Source organism: Equus caballus, chromosome 13, assembly GCF_041296265.1.
Source record: "Equus caballus isolate H_3958 breed thoroughbred chromosome 13, TB-T2T, whole genome shotgun sequence".
Taxonomy (NCBI): domain Eukaryota; kingdom Metazoa; phylum Chordata; class Mammalia; order Perissodactyla; family Equidae; genus Equus; species Equus caballus.
In genome coordinates this window covers 52681805-52702703 of record NC_091696.1, presented here as the reverse complement: position 1 = coordinate 52702703, position 20899 = coordinate 52681805, and the positions used below count along the sequence as shown (strand labels likewise).

At 56.3% G+C, this 20899-nt stretch overlaps 2 protein-coding genes across 14 annotated transcripts in view; both read right to left on the bottom strand.

The window, feature by feature from the left end:
* UNKL (unk like zinc finger) overlaps positions 1 to 11580 on the bottom strand; it is a 46065-nt gene extending 34485 nt beyond the window's left edge. For 4 of the 13 annotated variants that reach the window (XR_011424389.1, XR_011424390.1, XM_070231172.1 and 1 more), the window contains exons 1-2: positions 11422 to 11575; positions 10144 to 10353 (exon numbers count right to left, since the gene is read on the bottom strand). Coding sequence is in view for 3 of the 13 variants with exons in the window: in XM_070231172.1 (XP_070087273.1) it covers positions 10144 to 10353; positions 11422 to 11498 (287 nt within the window). In the remaining 10 variants the exon portion in view is untranslated. Of the gene's footprint in view, positions 1 to 6788; positions 9622 to 10143; positions 10354 to 11421 lie in introns of those variants that run through there. The other 9 variants (XR_011424388.1, XR_002799414.2, XM_070231186.1 and 6 more) reach the window with 5 other exon arrangements.
* A 3529-nt stretch (positions 11581 to 15109) lies between these two features.
* On the bottom strand, positions 15110 to 18927 carry UQCC4 (ubiquinol-cytochrome c reductase complex assembly factor 4). Its single transcript, XM_023616661.2, has 2 exons — positions 16086 to 18927; positions 15110 to 16010 (listed from the first exon to the last, which is right to left on the bottom strand). Exons 1-2 carry the CDS (start codon positions 16568 to 16570, stop codon positions 15638 to 15640), a joined length of 858 nt encoding a protein of 285 aa, XP_023472429.2. The 5' UTR covers positions 16571 to 18927; the 3' UTR covers positions 15110 to 15637.
* Between the last annotated feature and the right edge of the window lie 1972 nt (positions 18928 to 20899).

Genomic DNA, 20899 nt, shown 5'->3' with positions numbered 1-20899 from the left:
CAGCATCAACCTACTCCACTTCTCTTAATTTTTTTTTTTTTTAACAAAGCTTTGCAAGTCCCACATGTCCCACTTTACCTTTAAGTATGCTTTTTTTTTTTGGTCAGGAAGATTGGCCCTGAGCTAACATCTGTTGCCAATCTTTCTTTTTTTTTCCCCTCACATCCCCAGTCCAAGGTTCTATATCCTAGTTGTAGGTCATTCTAGTTCTTCTATGGGGGACGCCACCACAGCATGGCTTGATGAGGGTGTGTAGGTCAGTTCCCAGGATCTGGACCGGGGAACCCCAGGCCGCCAAAGCAGAGCGTGCAAGCTTAACCACTCGGCCATGGGGCTGGCCCCAGGCTCTGCTTCTCATTAGCACCCAGTCAGCAGCTGGTTCTATCTTCCTTCAGCCAAATACCTGCTCTAATGGAAGGATTTGCATCACTGGACAGAGCACCCGTCCCTGAACTTGGGGCCCTCCCCTAAGGTGCTCAGACCCCTGCAAACCCCTCCATGAAACAAGATAAAAACAGAACACCGAGTTTCCATGAAAATCATCCTGCATAATTTTTTTAATAAAGTCTGGAAAAGTAAAGTTCACCCCCTGGACACAGCCAGTTCATTCATTTTCCCTGACGAGCGCCATCGGATAAAGGGTGGGCGCCTCTCCCATCCCGAGTCCGAGTGCTTTCGGGGACCCCTCAAGGGAAGGAGGGAAGAGCCTGGGGGGAAACACAGGGGCCTGGATATGGCTGGAGGAGGACACTGGGGGAGACTGGCCAGAGGGTAGGAGGCACGAAGGGGACAGTGTCACATGGGCCATGCGCAGCCCCAGAGCCAGAAGTCCAAGGGAGAGCCAGGTACGGCTCACCGAGCAGAGACGGGGCTCACGCTGCAGGCAGCTGGCAGCTGCAGGGGTGGTTTAGAAGGTTCTGGCACATGTGGAGCGCAGGGAATGAGCTTGCCTTGAGGGCGGTCCCTCCAGACAAGAGCCACAAACACAGGAGGACTCTGAGGCGGCAATGTCCCCTTGAGCAGCCCGAGAGGCAAGGCAGGGGCCCAGGACAGCATGTCCCCAAATCTAAGGACATGGCCCCTCACCTGCAGCCACGGCCAGGAGCACCGTGTGGGGTCTGGAAAGGCCTGCTGCTGCCTCACTGTCCAGCAGGCTGTGGACGTGGGCACGGGGAGCACTAGTGGGGACGGCGCCCCACAAAGACCACAGCTGGGTGGTGTGCTGCAACCAGCAAGACCCAAAAGTAAAAGAAAAGCACCTTAGCCATCATCCACTCTGAACCCCTATCTTGTAAGACGAGGAGATGGAGGCTCTGCGTTCAGACAGCTCACCCCAGACCTCACTGGGCACCTGGGCTGTGTGGGCAAGAGGGGCAGACAGAGAGGACACCGTGCCCTGGCGAGTCCCCAGGTTCCCAGAGCCAGCCAAGCTAAAGTCACTTTAGAAGCCCACTGTGGGACCCAGCAGCTCCACCCCCAGACGCGCACCCAGAGAGCTGGAAGCAGGGTCTCAAAGAGATATTTGTCACCTCGTGGTCATAGCAGCACGATTCACAATCGTTCTAACTGGGAACAACCCAAACGTCCATCAACAGACAATGGATAAGCACAATGTGGTCCATCCAGACAGTGGAATATCATTCAACCATAAAAAAGGAATGAAGCACGGACATGCCACAACATGGAAGAACCCTTGAAAACATCATGCTAAGAAGCCAGACACAAAAGGACAAATATTGCATATTCCATTTATATGAGGTCCCTAAAGTCATCAAATTCACACAGACAGTGGAGCAGAGGTTATTAGGGGCTGTGGGAGGGGAGAATGGGGAGTGACTCTGTAATGGGGCAGGGTGTCTGTCTGGAGTGACGGAAAGAATCTGGAAAAAGATAGTGTTGACAGTTGTCCAACATCATGAATGTAATTAATGTTACTGAACTGCACACTTAAAAATGGTTAAAATGGGAAATTTTATGTTATATGTATTTCCCCACCATTTTTTTAAAGCCCACTGGAGACAGATAGATAGAGAAGAGACAGGAGAGAGGGATCTTTTATATATTTGTCTCGAAATATAATATACCCACAGAGAAGCACATAGGTCAGACCTACACCTCACGTGGCATTTTCACAAACCGACACACCTGAGTAACAGAACCCGGATCAAGAGGACAGAACACAAGCAGCACCCGGGACCACTCAAGACATGCAGCAGGCCGGTGGCAGGCTCTCGTAAGTGGCAGAAACTGGAAATCAGGCCAGTGTCCACCCAGCGTCAATTCCTTCCAGAACAGTCACGGCAAACTCTCCCAGCGGAATACCAGCAGTGGTTGGCAAGCACTCCAGATCCGTGAGAAAAAGGAAAAGCGGAAAATGGAGAGAGGAGGTTACAAGACAACTTGGTCCTCAGTTTGTGACAATAGGAAAAGGTACAGAATCATTACTATATCACTCGATATATAAAAGTGGAAAAGGAAACTTCGCATGCGCACAGCGCTCTACGCGCCCGCACGGAAGACAACCCGGGCGTAAGCTGCTGCTTCGTGTCCCGATGAGGAGCTCCGGGAAGCGTTTTGGGAGGTGAAAGGGAAACAGTGAGCATCCACTTTCGCTATTTCCTATAGTGAGCACGGACGCGCCCTTGGTCAATCCCCACCACAGAGTGACCGTTCACTCCGTCAGATTCAGGGTGCCCACGGGGTTGAGGCTGGCGTGGAGGACCCTCTGCCACTCAGAGAACCTTCTAGAACACAGACCCTCCTCCGCTTCTCACATGAACATACAGATTAATGTCACTAATAAACAAAGAATTTGTAGAAACAGACTGGGAACTCGCAGAACAATGGGCCAGAGAAAGGAATGGAGAATTTACAGAACAGAAAATGCAAACGGCTCCTGGCCACCAAGAGGCGCTCATCTGACTGTGATGATGAAAGAAACGTACTGGAAAGTCGCCTCCCCCCACCTCCCAGCAGGAGAGGCAGACAGTGCGGGTGGGCGGCAGGAACCCCCAGTGTTGCCACCTCTTCGGAGGGAAATGTGGCAATAAGTAACAAAACCACAGAGACACTTACCCTCTGACCTCACGATCCCCCTTCTAGGGTCCTGCCCCAAAGACAGAACGGCCAGAAGAGCAAACAGACGTGAGCACAACGCAGCTACCGCAAGACGTCTGTAATCGGCGAGGCTGGAGACGACCCAAGCTGTGGACAGATGTCAAGGGAGCTCGGTGCCGCTCTGGGAATAACAGGGTCTGTGTGGACTACTGAGCGGGAGCCAGGATGTACTGTCGGGGCAAAAACACCAAGAAAAGGGAGAGCCACATGCTGTTGATAACGGAATGTGGGGCCAAGAATACATATACATGGGCTCATATAAAAAATTATGGAGGGAGGGAGCTATGGTTTAATGGGGACAAAATTTCAGTTTGGGGAAGATGGAAAAGTTCTGGAGAACGATGGTGGTTGTGGCCGGACAACAATGTGAATGTGCTTAACGCCGCTGAGCGGTGCCCCTAAAAAGGCTAAGATGGTAAATTTTGTGTTTTGTACATTTTGCAACAATAAAAAGTAAAATAATTTAAGCTAACAGGAAAGCCGCCACTTTACAAAGACAGTTCCAATCTTCAGAAATACTTAGGCTTCTACTCTAAGTCGCATCTAAGGATCCCACCGTCTGGGGAGAGCGGCCCAGCGCACCAGAGCCGAGGGTTTTCTACAGAACCCATCCACACAGCTGCAGCAGGGCAGGAAGACAGCCGAGCATCGCTGACATGCAGAGGGGGGACGCGGGTGTCCCTGTGCTGACACACTGTGGAGCACGGCCGGAGTCGTGCACATACTGCGCTCCAGGGAAGTTAAGATTCTCCTAAGGTTCCATCTCGATGTTCGCTCGCTCTGTAACGGTCCCTCAGGTTCCCTCCGAGCATCACTTTATTTCCTCTCCAGCACTATCGCCACAGCAACCAAGCCTGGCCACGGCACCCTTGCCCGGCAGAGCACCAAACGGGCACTGTCATTTCACTCAGAGCATGTCACCTCTGCCTACGACACGACATAAAAGCACGAGCTGACCTTAAGATACTAGAAAAGGTTTTTGGGTTTTTTTAATTTATTTTTTTTTAAGATCTTATTTTTTTCCTTTTTCTCCCTAAAGCCCCCCCAGTACACAGTTGTATATTCTTCATTGTGGGTCCTTCTAGTTGTGGCATGTGGGACGCTGCCTCAGCGCGGCCTGATGAGCAGTGCCATGTCCTTGCCCAGGACTCGAACCAACGAAACTCTGGGCCGCCTGCAGCGGAGCGAGCGAACTTAACCACTCGGCCACAGGGCCAGCCCCGTAGAGAACGTTTAATGAAAAGAAAACAGCTTCCCGTCAGGACATGTAAGAGCCGAAGGGAGAACCTCAGAGAAGACTGTGGCAACTCCAGGACCCGCCTCGGGGAGGGGAGGAGGCTGGGGAGACTCCAGGGGTCAGCCCAACCCCGCAAGCAGGAGTTCACTAATCTGTCCCCAGGGCCACCGTGCAGCTGACTAGTCAAGCCACTGTCAGCCCTGCCGCACCAGTGACGTGACCCGGGGTGACACAGTTCCGCAGCTTGCCAAATTCAGGGTGACACCCGTGGTTCTCAAACCCATCCACAACAAGTAGTGACCTGAACAGTGTAACTGAAACAGGGCTCCATCAGTGGCATGGCCGGACACAGCTCCCCCACGATGCTCTGGAACCACTGAACCGGAATGGGAGGAACAGAGAGGAATACGCCAGGGGCTCCAGACTGCCACCTAAGTGCCCAGGAGAGCCTGAAAGTGTCCCCTGTGCTCTGGCCACTCTCGCCTGAAACAAAGGGGGGCCCAGTAGACCCAGATCCACTGTGCGTTAACGTGGTCCGGGAGCCCGGGCTGGGCACAGCGCTCATGCCGGAGCATGCATCAGAAGCACCTGCAGGCCTGCTAAGGCCAGACCGTCGGGTCCCACGGGCCAGGTGGACCCTTGGGCATGCACCACGGGCAAGCTCCCAGGTGCCGCCAACGCTGTGGGTCTGGGGCCAGGGTGGGAGAAACGCTGGGCTTAGAGGGCACCCCCGCACCCCTGGTACAACATGACTCCCTCCCCGTCCTCAAGGAGCTCAGGCACAGGCGGGAGACCAGAATACAATACAGAAATGACTGGGGCAAAATGAAACAGAATCGAGCAACCCACTGCGGTACAGAAAACGAGTGACAGCAGAAAGACAGGAAAAGGGAAGACCTGTGTGCCACAGACAACTAGGGGGGCAGGGCAGAGGTCAGGAGGGTAGGGAGGTGGGGATGGTGAAAAGGTGGGGCTGGTGGGAGATGCTCAAGTGTCATCTCACATCTGTCCCCTCCTCTGGGACACTGGGGGTGGGGAGTGCCAGCTAGCCCCATGTTGACCAGGCTATCTGTTCAGCATTATGCCCCCCAGCCTCTGGCTTCCCTGGATTCCCGAGCCAGGACAGTGACCCCTCACTAGTCCATAACATGGACCATCAGTTTCAGCAACGAGTCCACTTCCTTCCTCTGCACCCACAGAGCTGCCACCCTCTCCCAAGGACCCTGTCCCTGCAGAGGGCACCAGAGCTCCTGTACCAGGCGCTGCCTCCGGGTCCCCTGCCCTTCACTCAAAGCACGATGGACAGATGGATGGAAGTGCTGCAATCACTCAGGGATTTCAACGTTTCCCCACAGAGCTCTTACACACCCAGCTCAGTCACCTCACTGTAATTCCCTTAAGCCGGCTAATTTGTAACCAAAACGCGTGTGTCGTCTTTTGCCCTGTAAGCAGCCCCCGCCTCTTAAACATTATGCTCTAGCGCTCCAGACCTGCCCTTGGCTTTCACCTCTCCCCAAAAACCCCAGCAGAGGTCACTCACAAGATCAGTTCAAACAGCAAGTTTCTAACCACCTTGAAGTGAATGGAATTTTACCTAAGCCTTAGGTCCTAAGACACTGGAGTTTTTAAAGTTAAACACTGCAAGAGCATCTTTCAAGAGAAAGATCAGACGAAGCACCAATATGACACAGCGGCCACACCGAGCCTCGAGCACATGCAAGTGTCTCTAAGTCAACAGGCTCCCAGACTCAAGAGGGAAAGCCGATTGAGTCACATGTCATGGGCCTCCCGGATGAGGGGCCTGTGCCCCCAGAGGCCCCAAGTGCAGTGAGGAGGGAGGGACCCGTGGGGAGAAGGGCCAGGCCCACCGAATGGAACCAGGCAGGGAGCCCTACAACGGTTAAGGCTGATCTCTAGGCCAACCTGGAGAGTTACACCACGGTAATGGGGCAGGAGCATTTCTCCCTCAAAACAAGAAAATCTCTATCTGTGGGGTCTGGAGGGCCACCCCGCCGACAGCCTGTCTACTGCAGGAGGGTTAACAGAGGAAAGAGGGCGTTTACTTTCTCCAGAGTATAGTTGGGGACTGCTCCAACTGTTTTCCAGTAAAAATGTTCCCCTGGAGGGGCCCCTCGGACCCCCAGGATGGCCTTTTCTTTCTGTATGTCAGAACCGACGTCTGTGAAGGCGCCTGACCGTCGCTGAGAGCCGCGCACGCGCAGTCTCCTGCAGCCAGAGGCGCCCATCGCGCCCGGGCTCCACGTGCGAAGACCCGGGCCGGCCCGGACGGTCCACGGTCCCGCGGGGAGCCGGACAGCTGGGGGCCTGGGGCCGTCCACACCCGAGGCCTCTCAGAGCATCCTCCGGGATGTGGCTGGACCCCGAAACCTCCGGAAGAGAGTCGCTCTCCTCGAAGCCCCAGCCGAAGAAGTACCTGAGGTGGATCCGCACAGGTGGGAACACCGACCCGGTGGAGCTGGGCCCGACCCCGGGGTCGAGGCGGCGTCCGGCACCGCCAACTCTCTCTGCGCGGATTACCGAGCGCACACCGAGCGGCCGCAGCCGCCGCCGCCGGAGGCCAGTTCCCACGGGGGCGGGGCGGGCGCACGTGACCCGGACGGCCAATCGCGGGCCGCGCCGGGGAGGGGGCGTGTCCGCCAGAACAAAGGGCACGGGGAGACCCAGGACCGCGGGATGGGAGCGCAGAGGCGGCCTCCTCCCCAAAGGGTGCCCGCCCGCCGAGGAAGGAGAGTGACAACGTGGGAGGAGGCCACGGAAGGCAGGGTGACAGAGACGGGGAGAGTGACTGCCCAACAAGGTGTGACATTGGTGGGGGGGCATGACAGCAGAGGAAGAGACTGACCGCCTGCCAATGAAAGGGGGTGACAGTGGGGGAGGGGGCCACGGGGGGGGAGGGTGACCGCCAGATGAGGAAAAGGGTTGACAGCGGGAGTGCATGTGGAGAGGGGGAGATGACAGTGGGGGGCTACGCAAAGGTGACAACAGGAGTGCCCACAGAAGGAGAATGACAGCAGGGGCGGGGGATGACTGCCTGCCAAGGAAAAGGGGTGACAGTGAGAGTGTGGCATCGGGGGAGGGGGCCATGAGAAGAGAGACCTTCTGGGGTCCCCATCCCCTCCGGCCCTACCACTCAGCCCCACAGGGCCCCCGGCCAGCACCAAGAACAACGCTGGATGCTTGCATCACCTGACATTGGCTGAAGGGTCTTAGCTCTTTCACACATATTCATATTTTAAAATAATAGGCCGGTAGTACATATGCCCAAAATAGAAATTTCAAGAATCAATGAACTAAAATAAAAGGAAGGCCCTGTCCTTGCTCTGAAAGGTAGTGCCTATTTACGAATTCCACGGCCACCCTGCGTGAACCAGACTCTGTGATTCAACAGGACGAACTCCAGGCCATTCCATTTGTGGGTGATGAGAAAGTCCCTCTGCCATGGAATGAGCAGTAATTACTAAGGAGAGGTTCCCAGGGGAGATGTCTAGCCTGTGAAACACTTCCTAAAGGGCTGAAGCAAGTCATCTCATGCGCTCATTGAAAGTTAGATACAAAATCTTTAACAAGACACATGGGACTTCCTTACTAGGTATGGATGTACACAGGATGCATTCAAAACAGAAAATGTCAAAGAAGAATCCTAATCCTCCCACTCGTCCTGTTTTCCAATGATAACCTGGATGCCATTTAGACTACGTTAATATTTTTATAATAAATAGTTGCGCTTTTTTTTTTTTTTTTTTGGTGAGGAAGATTAGCCCTGAGCTAACATCTATGCCAATATTCTTCTAATTTGTATGCGGGATGCCTCCACAGCACGGCTGCTGAGTGGAGTAGGTCTGTGCCCGGGATACGAACCTGTGAACCCTGGCTGCCAAAGCAGAGAGTGTGGAACTTTAACCACTCAGCCATAGGGCTGGCCCTAATAATTACATATTTCTTTATTTTTAGGTTCGCACCTGAGCTAACAACTGTTGCCAATCTTCTTTTTTTTTTCTCTGCTTTTTTGTCCCCAAATCCCCCCAGTACATAGTTGTATATTTTAGTTGTGGGTCCTTCTAGTTGTGGCATGTGGGACACCACCTCAGCGTGGCCTGACAAGCGGTGCCATGTCCACACCCAGGATCTGAACTGACGAGACCCTGGGCCGCCAAAGTGGAGCACGTGAACTGAACCACTTGGCCATGGGGCCAGCCCCTGCATATTTCTAATCACTATTTGAGCCCAGCTTAAAATGACCACATACAGATAGGTGTTCACGGCAGCACCTTTCATCCCACAAGAACTGGACACCACCCTGATGCCCAACAATGGGGCCGAATCAACACTAGGACATCCAGATTCTGGAACCCGAAACAGCTGTTAAAACATGTTTTTCATGCATTAAAAGCATCGCCAGTGAATATTGCCATTTGGTCCCCCATACTGGACACTGGGACAGGGTCAGACACACGGGTGCCTGGATCCCCGAACCAGGATCAAGCAGCAGTGGCCCCCCTGGCCAACTCAGGGACCCAAGGTTGAGAGAGATGACTGAAGTGGCCAAGGGAAACAGGGGAACTGATGCCAGGCCTCACCTAGACAAAAACATCTCCTCTGAAGACCCATTTTCAGAAAATATCAGCTCAAGAAGCAACTAAATAACGCACTTTTAAAACTTCACAGAAATATAACACCATCTTACCAAAAGTGGAGCTGGCTACATTATTCAACAGGCATCAAGCTGCCTTACCATCAACACTTTAACTTTCTGGTGTTCAGCTAAAAACCTTTCAGTAAGTGTATAAAGTTTACAAGAGCACCATAGATTAAAAGTGTACTCCCTGGCCTAAGCATTTTTGTAAAATGAAGGGGAACAGACCCACACTGGCCTCCATGCGGGGCAGCGTGAAAGCTATCTTCAAAAGGGAGCACACCTGGAGAATTACCTCCCTCCAGAGCATCAGGGGATGGGGGCTTGAGGACCTCCCACAAATCAGGCCCAGATACGGACAGAAACTGAACAAGCAGCTCTTTTTAGAGGGCCCCAGGGCACAGTGATGCCGCACCACCTCCAGGCAGAAAAGGATGGGCCCCCCTCCCTCCTCTAACAGCCCACAGGAAAAAAGCAAAGCCCAGATCTACCAATTTCTGCCCAGTACATGAAGATACAATCCAACCGTACTTTCCCTGTTTTCCCATTCTACATCTTTCAAAAGAAAGACATCTGTTCATAACACGGTTAGAAAACTTGTAAAAAAAAAAAAAAAAAAGGCAACCAAAACAAAATCTTAATTTCTTAAACTTTAAAAGTGCTACCTAAATGACACTCTGCGAATAAAATAACTTTCCTATCAATTTAATCAAACATGTAAACAGCAAGGAAGGAAACATTCCAGATAGATTTGCATAGTGTAAGCAAACATTCTAACAAGCCGACCACAAAATGGTCCCTAGCCTGAAAGCCATACCTCAAAAAGGCTGGTTCTAATGCAAGAAATTTGGAAAAGTGTGCTGCAATCACAAGTGGGAAGCGCAGCAAAATCGATTTGAACTATGCAAGGGTTATCCTTGAAACACATATATTCTTTTCCGCACTGGCCTAAAAACAAGGAAATGTCCCGTCCCGTCTCCCCCCTCTACCCCCCCACCCCGCCCCCTTACTGGTCACAGAAAAACTTCAGAGTAAAGATACACCCCCTACATGTGCCAACTGTCCAAAAGAACCAGGGCTCTGCCGCCTGCCGGTCAGCCAGGTGCAGGAGGGCGGCGCTGCCCCCCACACTTACTCGTCGCCGTCGGGGCACTCGCCGCTGGACTCGTCGTACTTGGAGCAGTACACGTCCGGGCTGTAGTTGAACGTGCCGTCGCGCCTGCGGAGCGGTCTGCGCCGACGCTGATTTAGGAAATGCCAATGGAAACAGGTGAATGGCCTGTGCTGGGTGCACTTGTGCTGCACAAACAGGGCGCACTGCTCTGTCCTAAACTCCTTTAGATACCTAAAAAGACAAACAGCGTTGCGGATCGCTTCCGCTGCCACCGCCGCCGGCGGGCGGCCCTGGGAACTCGTGGGCGGGGACCCGACCCCGCGGGCCCGGGGCGCCCCGACCCCAGGTGCGACCCCCCCCACTCCGAGTCCAGATAGCCACAGACCGCGTTCCCCTCCCCACCTTCAGCCTGGGCGCATTCCTCGGATCCCAGGCATGGTTCACCCATCCCTGGCACGGCCCCCGACCCCAGGCACAGCCCCCATCCGGGACCCCAGGCGTGACCCCTCACTCCCAGTCCAGACGGCAGACCCTCATCCTCCAGCCCAGGCGCGTTCTTCGGATCCCAGGCACGGCCCCCGACCCCAAGAGCCACCCCCAGAGCGCACACGCGGCCCCCCACCCCAGGCGCAGCACCCCAATCCCCGACCCCAGGCGCGACTTCTCATTCCGACTCCAGACGGCTCAAGACGCCCCCCTTCCCAGCCCAAGCGCGTTTCCCCGACCCCAGATGCGATCCCTCAGACCCCATGCGCAGCTCACCCATCCCGACCACAGACGCGATCTCTGACTTCAGGTGCGACCCCGCGACCCCGGGCGCGCCCCAGCCCCCAAGCCCAGGTGCCATCCCCGACCCCAGGCGGAGGCAGCCCAAGTCCAGATGGCCGCCCTCCCCCGGCGCCCAGGCGCGGAAACCCCATCCTCAACCCTAGGCGCATTCTCCGCGGCGCCCGACCCCAGGCGCTGTTCCCCGACCCCCAAGCAGAGGCGCGTGGACCCCCGACCCCCGGCGCGTTCCCCAGCCCCCAAACCCAGGTGCCACCCCAAGACTCTGGGCGCCGCCTCCCGACCTCAGGCGGCGGCAGCCGGAGTCGGATGGTGGTCCACCCGCCCAGAGACCAGGCGCGGCGCCGGGCAGGGGGCGGCCGCGGCGGGGGCGGGGGCAGCGCGGGGCCCCAGGCCGCACCCGGCGGCGGCACCCAGGCCCAGGGGCGCAGGGGCGCGGGCGCGCGGGCCGGGGGCGCGCGGGGCCGCCCTCCGCTCCGCTCCCGCCCCCGCCGCGGCCGCCCCGGCACTGACCTGTAGTGGGTCGGCTTCTCCGTCTGCGGGGGGGACCCGCTCAGCGCCGCCGCCGCGGCTTTCGAAACCGACGGCATTTTCAGTCAAAACAATGCAGCGCGCATGCGCCGCGCGGGCCCGCCCCCGCCCCTCCGGATCTCCCCCGCGCCGAGCCCACCCGCGCCCCCCGGCCGGCCGGCCACGCCCACCCGCCACGCCCAGGCCACACCCCCAGCGGGCGCCTCGCGGGTGGGGGGGCGGCCCGGCGCGCAGCAGCGGCCAGCACCTGGGGGAGACCCGCGCGGACCCCCGACTCCGCCGCGCGACGGGCCGCAGCGCCCCGGCCCCGCCAGGGACACACCCCGCGCGCGCCGCCGCTGCCAGTCCCGCATCTCCCGTGCACAGCATCGCCCCACCCCCGCGGGCTTCCCGAGGTCCACACCCCGTCCTGCGCACAGAGGGCCTCGGGCCCCGGTCCCCCACCCCCACTGCTGCCTTCACCCCTCCACTCCTGGCCCGCGCACTCTGCACACCCTGACAGCGACCCCAAGCTGGGCCCCAGGAGCAGCTGGAGCCGACAGGTCCCCTGTGTCGAGACAGCGTGCACGGGCTGCTCACGCTCACGCTTCACTCATTCCTCCACTCTGACCCCGGGGCTGGGCGCTGAGGCCGAAAAGAATGGATCCAATTGCTCCGAGTTGGGAGTGGGAGACATGGGGGTAGATGGGGCGCGGCTCTTTCATGGGTCGGGAGTTTCTTTTAGGGAGTGTGAATATGTCCTAAAATTAGATTGTGGTGATTGTTGCCCCCTGTGAATATACGAAACATTTTTTAATTGCACACTTTAAATGGGTGAATTGAATAATACGTAAACTATATATCAATAAAGTTTATTTTTGGAAAAGAATCTGAGGCTCCCACTCAAGGAGGAGACACCCCCCACACACTCGTCACCAACAGGGTGGCAGGGATGCACAGTGAGAATTCTGAGAAGCAGGCGGCAGCAGCCAGGGCCCCGGCCCAGCTGGCCGACAGGAAGAGACAGGGTGTGCATTTCAGGAGGGAGAACCCAGGGCCAGAGTACATTATTTTGTAAACTGGCATAAGACACTTTTTTTTTTTAAGTGTTAAACCTCTCTAGTAATCCAAAAATTGCAAATGAAAACATGGAGTGGGCAGACTTTTTTTTTTATTCTGAACAGCAACCACAACACCGGTGACCTTCAGCATGACGAGCCCTTGAAGAAGTGTGGCTGGGGGGGCAAACCAGTACTCACCTTTATGGAAAATAATTTGTTCCATTTCTAGGAACTCCAACCTAAAAAAGAATCAGATTCAGACAAAGATTTATGTACAAAGATGATTATCAGAGTTATTTAGCAAAACTTGAGAATACCTAGCAGCCCCCAGTCAGGAAACGGTTCCAATCTGAGTGCAATGCCGTGACTTGATGACAAAGCTTCCTGAGAACTGTTAGTGACATGAAAAATGCTCCTATTGAGGTGAAAAACAAAGCAAGACCTGACCGTTCATACATTTGTTCCCAAGCATGTTATTTTTTGAAATAGGAGTAATACAGTAAAATAAAAGCTATCACTTGCTGGTGGGATGAATGATGATCTTCATATGTTCGGATTTTTCTAATGAATTATTCCCTCTACAAATATTACCTTTAAACCTGGAAATTAAAATGGCAAGAAATCAACTTGACATTTTCGAAGAAAATCAAGCAGAAGGGAGCAGGAGAGGACCGGGTCCATGACTTCTTCTGAAGAGGAATAAACAGATCTTGAAGACTGCCGGCATGCGAGGAATGAGGAATGAGGAAGTCTGAGATATGCCCACGTCCCTAGCTAGGAGGGATACAGAACAAAGAAAGAGGTTTGGGGAGAGAGGAATTCCGTTTGGGACCTAAGAAGTCTGAGGGACCTGTGACGCACATTAGAGATGTATAGAGAGCCGCCCTGAGCTCAGAAAAGGGGAGGCTCAAGATGAAGAACTTTGGGGATCTTCGCCGTAGAGGTGGGAGTAAAGATGCCTAATGTTCCTTCTCACCCAAGAGGGATCTTCGTTGAAGAGATCAAAGAGAACTGGAACAGGCTGTAAAGACCAAGTGTCATTTTTCATGCTTTGGAAGAATATTCTTAAAAGGCTGGGGTGGTCCCCAGACATATGAAATAGCACCAGCGTTCTCACTGTGAATTTAGAAGTGCTTTACTTTTTGGGGGGGATGCACAGCACTGCCAGCACCTTCCAACCCTGCTCAGCAGCTTAGAAGATGCGAGACCAGTTAACCTCCTCTTCCTTGAATTTTTTCTTAAACAATTTTCTCCTCCTTCTGCCCAACAATTTCTCGTGTCCCGAGTCACTGCAGCTGCTCTGGTCTAGCACGCCCACCCTGGTCCGTGCCCTCTCCAGTCCTTCATGGGTGCTTATCTGCGGAGTCTGTGCCAAGCACCCTGGGAAAAAGAAAAGCTACAGCCCAGTGGGGGAAATGAGACAAGCATACCAAGAAAACAGTTAATAATAAAAGGATTTAAATAACAGTTCACCTATCCACCTGCTCTGCTGCCACCCCTGAAAAGCCCAGGTGTGGGGAGGGTCTGCCCACACTGTCACCTGCTGGCCTTGGGTCTGTCTTTTGCTCCTGATAAAGACCATCCGTGTCTGGGGCATGAACTCTGGAACTGGAAAAGCCCTCACCGACAGCCACCGTGGAGGCACTCATACTGCTGCCTGTGGTATGAAGTGTCATCAACAACAATACAGCCCCCCTTGTGTTTCTGAAAGACCCTAAGTCTAGATACCCCCGAGAACCATCTGGCAAAGTAAACAATGCAGTGTTCACAGTGGTGCAGGATTACTGGCGTTTCTGATTCTCTTCTTTTTGGTTATTACAATGTCTAACTATTCCAGATAAATCCTATTGCTTCTGTCATGAGAATTACTTCTAATTAGAACAAAAATTCTTCTCCTTAGTTCTTCTTTGTTCCTGCAGGAGCCAGTGAGGGCAAAGTAAGGGTTCAAGTTTGAATGACTGTTGCTCAAACAAAATAGCTCACAGCCAAACAGGTCACAAGCAAGCCAGGCCAGAGACACGATGCCTCAGTTCTTTGCTCCTGCTGGCACTGACAATGCAGGCCGAGCCATGACTAGGTCCATCTTTGCAAACCTTGGTCTCTCCATCTTTAAAAAACGAACAGCCTAGTGCCAGCCCCAGCTCCCTGACAGGTGCAATTTACCAGGGTGTGCCTGACACTTAGAGCACTTCAGGGAGAGGCCTTGTGAGAAGCCAGTGTCCTGGCATACAGCCAGCCGTCCTCAAACATCTGAGTGAGAGAAACTGCCAGTTAACTTCGCCACCACAAACCGGCAGAGATCAAACCTTCCCCTAGAAGCTTAAGTAAATAAAATCTTCCCTTTGTGCATCTTGTATTTAATTCAGAATTAAGCAGGTTTGCTGTTAAGTAGTACCTAAAAGACATATCCTTTAGTACCTAAAATATTGCCTGTAATTTGTCGAAAGAAATACTCATCCGTTTTATTCTACTCGGAAAGTTGTTGCCTTGCTAAAAATAAGTTTGCAGAGAGCTGCGGAAGGTCATCATTTCTGGTGTCCTTTGATAACGTATTCCACGATTTACATTTAAGTTTCTTCCCTCAGTTCCCACTCTGGGAGAAAAAGAAAAACAAAGAAATTGAAAAAGGATTAAAAGGCTCCCTTTCTTTTTAATGAGATGCAAAGAAGGGGGGATTGGCTTAATTCCACATGATCAAATTAAAATTTATTGTTAATTTGTCAGTTTGTAAAACTAACATCAATTTATACACACCACAGTACATCATAAAATAAAAAGTTTAACTCTTCTACGAGTTACTCTGTCTCAGAAAGCAAACGACCCGCAAACTGGATTACAAGTGTCACCAGAATTGCTCCGGAATATGACAACCGTTGTACAAAGACGGCACAAATCCAAGAGCACACGCGGCAACCAGAACCTTCCCTATGGCTCTGCAAAGGCTTTTGGACGCATTCGATGGGCATCAAGTATCAGGCGGGGAGCCGGTTCCGACCTGCTGAAACTCCGCTCCACCTTCACCGGGTCCGCGCGGCCAGGTGCGCCATCCCGTCCTTCAGGCTGGGGACGCCAAAACCGGGACAGAAACGGGCTAACGCGGCATCATGGCCCGAGGGTGGCCTGCTTGTTCCCTCGCTGCCGGCCCCACGGGCAGCCCGTCAAGTTCTCGCCCCCGAGGCAGCCGCGGCTCCAGCCTGCTCAGCACGGTCGCCCGGCTCCGGCGCCTCCTCTTCCAACACCCGTCTCAACCAGCGGTCCGCGGTGGTCTCCTCCCTAAAGAAGCACCAGATGACCAGCACCATGAGGGACAGGCTGAAGGGCAGCACCCTCCTCCAGGGCCGCTGCTGCTCCTTTCCCAGGGAATGCTCCACCGTCCAGCGGGACGGGTTGGCTGTGCTGGAGGAAAACTGAATGGGGCGGTTAGGGTCGTCCTCTTCCTCGCTCTCAGCCGCGGGCGCCCGAGCCCGGCCCCCGGGCGGCGGATGCAGGCTTCGGGAAGGCCAGCGCGCGAGCCTCAGCGCTCGGACGGCCCTGGAAGACAGGGAGAGTGAGCGCGCCCACCCGCCGCGCCCGCCCTCTGCCCCGCCGAGCCCGCGCGGAGCTCACCCGGCCGCCGGCGCCCGCAGGACGCGGCTCATCGCGACCCCGGCTCCACGCTCGGCGCCGCGGCGCGCCGCTCGCGTCACTTCCGTCGCGCGCGCGAAACCGGAAACCGGACGCTGTCCCAGGCCTCCGCTCACGACTACAGAACGTGGGCCCAGTCGCGCAGCGGAAATGACGCGCCTTCTCCGGCGGCCTCTTCCGTCGCAGGTGCGGTCCCGGGAGAGCCGCCGAGGCATGGCGGGAAGTGTAGTTCTCCGCCGGCTCCAACAAGCAGCCGGTCCCTGGGCTGCGGCGCCGGGATTGGGGCCGGCACGGAGGCGCGGGGCGGGGTGGGGCGTGGTCCTCGCGAACTTGGAGCGGGTCTCCTCCGCCGGCCAGGCTCGCCCGAGATCGGCGCTTCGGCCCCCGCCGCGCACCCTTCCCGCCGTGCCGGCGCGGGTCCTGGACGCCTCCTCCCGCGGCCTGCGACGGCGCCTGGCTCTCTTCATAGGACTCCAGCCACAGCAATGGTCCTCTCCATTAGTGTCTCCACTAGGAGGGGGCCTCGAGCACAGAGCCTACCCGCCGGTCCTCCCCCCCCGCCCGGGGCACCCGGCGTCCAGCACCTGTCCCCACCTGCGTCCTGGGCCTTCTGCTGCCCCGCGCCGTGCAAGAGGGGCCCCGTCTACACCCGGAGCCGCTCGGCCGGGATGGGCAAACTGCTCGGCAAGACAGGCTTGCTCAGCCCCGGGGCCGCGACCCCTCACCCAGCGCAGCAGGGCCCGCCAGCAGCTCTCTCGGAGGCCGTCCCACCCCCGACACATCCCCCTCCCCAGGCCGGCGGATTCCCATGTGCGCGGCCCAGCCCGCCGTCCTCTCTGTGGCTGAGGCTGCCCCGTGCTCCTGGGGGCCTTCCCGTCCCTCCACCTTCAGGAGTCAGACTGGGAGGTGTCCCTCAGGCTGTCCCGGAGCTCCCGGCTCTGCCCGGTTCCCCAGTCGTCTTCATAGGTCAGCTGCTGGAGCCTCCGCCCTCAAGGCAAACTGGCCCTGGCTCTGCCGAGTCCTCCTGTCTGAAGGCCACATAGGGGCATCCAGGCATCCCCACGGACTCTGGGGATGTGTTGGGGGTGACTTGGTGACAAAATCAGAGCAGGAGGCCACTTTGTGAACTGTAATGTGCTGCCTGCGGAGTTCAGCAACTCTGGTTCTGGAGTGCCCCTCTCTTGCACCTTTCTTCTGGCTGGAGAAGCACCAGACTTGGGACCAGTTCTGCGCCCCCTAGGAACTCTCAAGACATTAGGGCAAGGGTGGCGGGCTGGAGGTGTTCTGAGCCCAGCAACATCTGGGAGTCCTCCCCACTCGGGGAAGCCTGGCCCTGGATGCCCATCGGTGGCTCAGCTCCCAGCCATGACTGTGTTCAGAGCTGCTGTGTCAACAGAAGCACCTGTGTGCCCAGGTCCTCCTCACTGGGCCCTACCCGACCTGTTCCACCCCAGAACCCCACCTGGAGTCACTGCCAAACCAGCTCTCCCACAGGAAACCCCAGGAACACCCACTGTGAGCAGGAGAAGGGGCCTCAAAAGTGTGGGGAGGATGGGCCAGAATCATCCTGGTATGCAGCCTGGAGGGCTTCCTGCAGGAGGTGAAAATCAAACAGTGCTGAGGTTAGAAGTGAAGTTGACTGCAGCTGATGCAGCCACCTGGATGGGATGCTTTAGGGTATCTGGGCACAAGCTCCCCAGGACAGCAGAGGGGAGGCAGAGCTGGGAGGTGAGGGCGGGGTCTGGGTCTTCACCCCAGGGCGGGGCAGCCTCCCAGGGCTTAGAGGGGCCACTAAGCCCATCTCAGTCTGGGTTACTGCCTCAGATTGGTGACAGAAATAAGACGCCCTGGACGAGCAACTTAACCCCTCGAGAGTCTGCTTCCTCCACTGTGAAATGGGCATCTCGTGTCCTTCAAGGACCGGCTGTACGCCTGGGAAGCCCTTGGCGGGTCCCTGGGGCAGCTGTCAGGATTGATAACGGGACTGCATGGAAACGTCCATCCATCCCGAGGCACTGCCACCGCGTTCCTGGGGCGCTCTGCTAACAACGTGAGCAGATCCATGTGTCCAAACCACCCGCTCTGTCCCCATCTCCAGCGAACACTTGGTCTCTGTTAGGGGTGAAGGCACAATGCAGAGGACATGGGTCCTGTGGAGTCTTAAGAAGACAGCAGCCCCTGACCTCCGGGAGCTGGCCTGGCGCTCACAGCTGGGGTCTCCTGTTGGACATAATTTCAGAGAACATCAATATTGGTCCAGGCCACACTGTGACCGTGATGTCTTAAGACAAAACAAGACCCCTCTGTCACACCTGAACATACACCAGACATGGACGTGACCCAAACCTCAGAAAGACCGAGCACCCCCATCCTGGCTGGCGAGAGGGACAGCCACCTTTTACCAACCACGGCTGGAGCCTCGCCTCGCCTGCCCCCCTCCTGGATGAGATGTGTTAAGATGCTGCACTGGGCTGAAGGGGTCCCCCCAACTTCACGTCCACCTGGAAGCTCAGCATGTGACCTTTTTTGGAAATAGGGTCTTTGAGGATGTAATTAGTTAAAATGAGGTCATACTGGATAGGGTGGGCCCTAAATCCAAGGACTGATGTGCTTACAAAAAGAGGAGAGGACAGACACACACAGGGAGAAGGCCACGCGAAGGAGGCAGAGACTGGAGTGACGCCCAAGACTGCGGGTCCCACTAGAAGCTACGAGAAAGGCCTGGAACAATCTCCCCCGGAGCCTTCGGAGGGAGTGTGGCCCTGCTGACACCTGGGTTCCGGATTTCTGGCCCCCAGACTGTGAGAAAATAACTTTCTGTGGTTTTAAACCGCCCAGTTTGTGGTCCTTTGTTGGGGAGCCCCAGGAGCCTGGCACAGACCCCCAGTCAGAGGCCGCCTGCTTCCCGACAGCGTCGAACCCAGAGCAGAGCCCCTCACCCAACGCTGGCTGGACCCACTGTCCTTAACGCCTTCCTACTGAGACCCACGGCCGCGCTGTGCCCCCTCCCTCACAGCAAGGAGCGTAAACCCCCCTGTTCAACCATAGGTGTGTCCCGGTGGCCTTGGGCTGGAGGGCAACGATGGCCCAAATGCTATGGTTTCTTTGACCCTCTGATGCAGTGGAGCCCCGAGTGGGGAAAGCCACAACCGGATACGTCCCGGGGCCCCTGTGTCTCCGGGGCCCTCCCCTCCCTGAACCGGCAAGCCCCAGCCAGGCACTCGGTGACAGGTGCCTGCACTGCCAGCGCTGCCAGCTCTTGTCCAGGTCCCCCTCACCTCCCCTCCCCCCCCCAACCCCTGGGGCATAAACCAACACCTCAGCTTTCATTATCTCAAAGCACACAGAGAAACCTCACACGAGGCCTAATGTCCCACTAATGGGCGGGGAGGCTGCAGCCCTTGTGTGCCCAATGGCGGGAGTAATTTACTGTAGCGCCACTTGAGAGCTGACATATTGGAGCTATTGATTTTCCCCGGGAAGATCAATATGGGGTGCGTGGGGACAGGCAGGTCCACTGCCTTCAGAAGAGCAGAGCCTTTCTCCTGGGACTGAGACCTGACGACAGGGGTGAGGGCTGGCGGGGGCAGGGGGCACAGAGCTCCACAGGGCCCGACACCACCCGCAACGGGAGGCCGTGGGAACAGATGCTGGGACATATGCTCGGCCCAACCCTGGCAGCCTGAGTGCCTGGGCCCCCAGCCCCACTCCAGGGGCCCCAATGGGTGGCCGGGGCTTGGGACACCCGTGCCACTCGGCCTGGGCCTGACTGGCTTCCCAATATCGGGCTGGACATGTGTGGGCAGTGATTTTGGAAAGCGTGTCTCTCCACTGACCCAGGGTCCTCTCAGGCTGCCGTCCTCCAGCCCCACTCCCCAGGAACGAAAGGTGGAGTTCAGCCTCACCTGCCAGACTCCTGGGTCCATGTGAACATGGCTCAGACTCAGGAGGGGAAAGGAAGGGGATGGTTCATTGACATCCCTCCTGAGACCCCAGGTCTGCTTCTTACAACTGTCTCATGCCTGTCCCCCGCCCTCCCTCCCTCACACTGTGCCTTGTGGGGTCCCATCACTGGTTGCTGGGACTTGTGCTCTGGCACCCACCCTGGTCTCCGGTCTCAGGCCTCCCTTGTCCAGATGTCTGCCCCGCGCTGCACTGTCCGTGTTCCTCGTCCCAAACACCTATCTGCTCGTTTCTCCCCCACTCTAGAATTCTCTGTTCCAGGCTGGAGTCTCCTCCTTGGTCTCTGGTCAGGCAGAGAAAAACATTGGGATTATGCCAGCAAAGAAGGACAAAGGGCTGGCTGGCTGTGGACAGTCTTCCCGTGGCTGGCACGAGCGGACCATTTGCGGGACCCAAAGCCCCAGCTCCACGGACGGGGGGCCTAAGGTAGAGACCAGGATGGAAGAGCAGCCTGTGGGGTGGGGGTGGAAACCACGGCCCTCGAGAGGGAGCAGGCCCTGGGGGTGGTGACCATCAAGCGCCCTGCTCCCCACGAGAGCCCCATCCTCGCACTGAGATTTGGTCCCAGTGACAGAGGGAAGAACCGAGTGTGCGGGCCATCTTGGCTCCCTGTGGCCGGGAGGAAGGTCCAGGAGGTCCTGCAAGCCACTCAGACCCCTTTCCAGCCGACACTTCCCGCTGTGAGTGTCCTGTTGCTGCTGTAACAACAGGGCACCAACGGAGGGGCTGAAAACAACACAGATGTATTATCGTGCAGTCCTGGAGGTCGACATCTGCGGGGCCACACTCCACTGGCTCCCGGGGAAAATCACTTCCTTGTGTTTTCCAGGTTC

Bases quoted from the DNA above. Each gene is read 5' to 3' on its own strand.
- UQCC4 (XM_023616661.2), bottom strand. From the start codon at position 16,570: ATGAAGAGAGCCAGGCGCCGTCGCAGGCCGCGGGAGGAGGCGTCCAGG. The intron at 16,011-16,085 runs GTGAGCTCCGCG...CCTGTCTTCCAG, and splicing joins CTGCGGGCGCCGGCGGCCGG to GGCCGTCCGAGCGCTGAGGC.